The sequence below is a fragment of the Ostrea edulis genome, chromosome 5, assembly GCF_947568905.1.
Source record: "Ostrea edulis chromosome 5, xbOstEdul1.1, whole genome shotgun sequence".
Classification (NCBI taxonomy): domain Eukaryota; kingdom Metazoa; phylum Mollusca; class Bivalvia; order Ostreida; family Ostreidae; genus Ostrea; species Ostrea edulis.
Genome location: NC_079168.1, coordinates 3654167 through 3658141, shown reverse-complemented (window position 1 = coordinate 3658141; position 3975 = coordinate 3654167). Strand labels below are relative to the sequence as shown.

Genomic DNA, 3975 nt, shown 5'->3' with positions numbered 1-3975 from the left:
ATCTGAGAGCCCGCTTAACCCTATGAAATGTGAAGATAACGAACAGTGACCAATCTTGCAACTCCTATAAGCAACACAAAACAGAAATCAGCAAATAAGGATCCCTGGACATACCAGAGGTGGGATCAGGTGCCCAGGAGGATTAAGTATCCCCTTTCGACCGCTTACCCCAGACTGATAAGGTAAACGGAGTGACGTCTAGTATACAGAAAATATTTCTTCAGATTAAATTCACCACCTTGACCCCACACATAACGAACGAAAAAACTCACTCAGTATATCTTAAACTTGTCAGATATGCTCATTGACATTACGTTTTTATGTAATCTACGTCGGAAAAAAATCTAGAACCTTATCGTTTAATTTTACAGCAATAGGCAGATCCGCTCCCGAGATCGTACATTGTGTAGATTGATACATAGTGAATTTGTCTGCAGCCACTAGGATGTAATGTACTAACCTATTCTTCAATATTGTTGCAAGCATGAGTATCGCTTTCAGATGTGAATCATACGTGTGATTGACACAATCAATTGTTTTGTTAGTGAACAAAATGACTGATAGTTTCAGTCTTATGATGAAACTTCCTCAATCTTTGCATCATTTTTTATAAAGTAACAATTACTTCCAGCTTTTTATGTTAATTCCCCCGTACATCTCATGGAGCCCGTAAAACTTTTTGCCGTTGTCTTTGGACTATATGTACAGGAATGGATTGTGTCCACGTTACTTGCTCATCCGTGTATTACAAGCCGTGATTGTAATTGTTCTATTTCAGCGATAGAGGGCGAATATTACGCAGATTGTTCCAACAAGAATCTACAGAATGCACCAAACTTCTCAAATTCATTTTATCCAATTGCTGGAATAGACTTATCCATAAATGTATTGTCCAAGTTTCCTTCACATCTACCGAAGACACTGAAGTATCTAAATGTCTCAGCAAACAGCTTGGACAGATTGACGAGGCACGACATTCGTGAGTATCCACATTTGATTGAATTACGGATGTCCAAGTGCAAACTTAAAGTTCTGGAGTCTCACTCACTTAATGGAAGTCAGTTAAGGTATCTGGATGTTTCTGGCAACAGAGAACTGACGTTGTCAGTGTTAAAGAATATTTCTTGTGATCTCTCGGAGAGCTTTATAGAAACTCTAATCCTCGACGAGCTTCAATGCCCAATCGGACCTAGTATTGTCCTAACTGCAGATCACGTCAAGTGTCTGAGAAACACCAGTCTGAAAACGTTATCCCTGGCATCAAATAGAATTGTCTATTTAAACGTTCATGTGATACCGACACTCCCTGAGTCTTTAACAGTGCTCAATTTCAGCGACAACAAGTTGACTTTGGAACTGTATGCTTTTCAACTTCGTCAACTGAAATCGATGAAAGTTCTAGACTTCAGTTACCAATCTCGTATCCCTGAACTAAATTCTGAGTATTTAGCATGTAGATTTGGAGAGAAAGATTGTATTACGGGGGAAACTGAGCAAGAACAAAGGGAACCCGAGCCAAAGGTGTACGACTTTGATCCATACAACTATACATTTTATCTTCCACAGTCATTGGAAACGGTTTATGTTCATAACTGTGATTTGAAATTTAAAATGAGTCATCATATTTACAAGATTGGAAAACACCTGTCTCATGTGACCCTTCAAAACAATGTATTGTATGAATGGAGCACTCCACTGTATGGAATAGAACCAGTGAGACATTTAGACATGTCTAACAATTTCTGCACCACAGTTCAGGAAAATTTCTTCGTAGATGGTAAAAATCTAATTTTTCTAGACCTATCTAAGAATATCTTAGGTGATAGCTTTGCAAAAGACATCCATGGGAATATTTTCAGATCCCTGCGGAGCCTAAATATTCTTAATATATCCCGAAATAAAATCACAATTTTACCACGTAAAATGTTTCAGACCACGGTCAATTTAAGGGAGCTGAGACTTTCCCATAACCAGATCACAAAATTTGAAGTTATGATTCAACATATGAAATACTTGTCTCTCCTGGATATTTCTCACAACCAAATCGAGACCCTACCCACAGATATTCAGGAAGCTATAGATGGAATAGCGGGCACGCATCCGATAAAAGTAAACTTATATGGGAATCCTTTGAGTTGCAGATGTGAACATTTCGATTTCATCATGTGGCTTCATAAACATAACGATATCGTGTTTTTGAATTTTGAAAATTATACATGTGTTTTTCAGAATGAAAAACACGCTCTAAACAGCACTACGCTCCTGAAATTCCACAAACAATGTGCAGAGTATTCCCTTCTAACTGTCATATTGTTTGCTGTTATTTTGATATTTACTATCAGTGTAATTTGTAAGATCATATATCGGTTTAGATGGCGCCTTCGCTACCTGTATTACATCACTGTAAAACAATCAAACGCAGATACAGCTGACCCAAAACCGTACAGGTATGACGCTTTTATTTCATATGCAGCGGAAAATGAAATCTTTGCAATTGACGTCATCAACGATTTGGAAAGAAACAGTAATCTTAGAGTGTGCTTCCATAGCAGAGATTTTATTCCAGGCACAGCCATTGCCGACAATATATCGAATGCCATTCAGAATAGCAGACGAACTGTGTGTATTGTGACGTCACATTTTCTTCAATCCTATTGGTGTATGTTTGAATTCAACATGGCACGCATGGTGTCGTTCTATTCTCGAGCCGGAGAAAATGTTCTTAGTCTTGTTCTTCTTGAGAAATATCCGACACACAAAATGCCGCTGGACTTAGCAGAAGTGATTCTATCCAATTCGTATCTCGAATATCCAGGGAATTTCCTTGACAGACAATCATTCACTTCGAAGTTAGCTGAACATTTGTAAATCAAATATTATACCCATTTGTATAAACTGAGAACAATATTATCAGTGTTTGTTGCTGCGTAGCTGGTGCTAGTCTGAATGAAAGGTGAAGATAACAAACAGTGATCAATCTCAAAACTCCTAAACGGAATACAAAATAAAGGGTTCGGCAAATGAGGAACTCTAGACATACCAAAGGTGGGGGCAGGTGCTTAGGAGGAGTAAGCATCTGCTGTCGACCGTTTACACCCAATGTGAGCCCCATGTCTTCATCGGGTAAACATGTAGATATGTTTAAAGCAAAAATCATAACAGTTCAGCAAACAAACTTCAACATATTTTACAATATGTAACAGGAAAGCAGAAAAATAATGGCTTGACGTGGACTTGAACTAGAGATCACTGCATTTCTAGTCAGGTGCTCTAACCACTGAATTATCCAGGTCAATATCCACGCTCCATATCGCCCAAACCAGAACATTCCTCCCTCCTTAAATTGTTTTTGCCCATAAAGACACACGTTCCAGATTCTTTTGCCTCCGTCAGGAATTTCACCTGTAAGTTCAGTGGTGGTCAAAGGCACCACAGTAAACGAAAGACAGAGAAGGTCTATTGCTGGACTGGGAATCGCATTTCCCAATACTAAAGAGATAATGGACTTGGAGTTTTATAACTTTCAATATAGTAGCCATTACAATTTTAGTAGAACTACCTTGGATTCTTTTTTAGATTTTCAGACAATAAAGCTTTTCTAGTATGTGTTAAATTATGTTGTGTTCATCTAAATAAAATTCAAAATTTGGTTCATTTTTAAAGATTGAATGATTGATTGCTTTTGACGAATTACATACAAGTTCATTGAGGTTTATTTGACGTGTTCACGCCTGTCGCGACACGGGACCTCTAATTTTAAGGTTATATCCGAAAGACCCTTGACTCTCACTTCTAAATGCCGAGCGTATGACGAAGGAGAAATTACTTCCTATGTTTACGACTTAGGTTTCAGGAGGCCATGGTACAAACGGAGCTCGAACTCACGAATTTTCGTCCACAAAGCGATCGCTCTACTGAGCTCCAGCGGTCAGTGAAATATTTTTCGTGTATGATTCAAAACATGTGCTTGAAGGA

At 38.3% G+C, this 3975-nt stretch overlaps 1 protein-coding gene across 1 annotated transcript; it reads left to right on the top strand.

Annotated features, from left to right (window-relative positions):
• The first annotated feature begins 499 nt into the window (after nucleotides 1-499).
• Nucleotides 500-3649, top strand: LOC125652264 (toll-like receptor 4). The gene has a single exon (XM_048881315.2). It carries the CDS (start codon nucleotides 661-663, stop codon nucleotides 2866-2868), a length of 2208 nt encoding a protein of 735 aa, XP_048737272.2. The 5' UTR covers nucleotides 500-660; the 3' UTR covers nucleotides 2869-3649.
• Nucleotides 3650-3975: the final 326 nt, after the last annotated feature.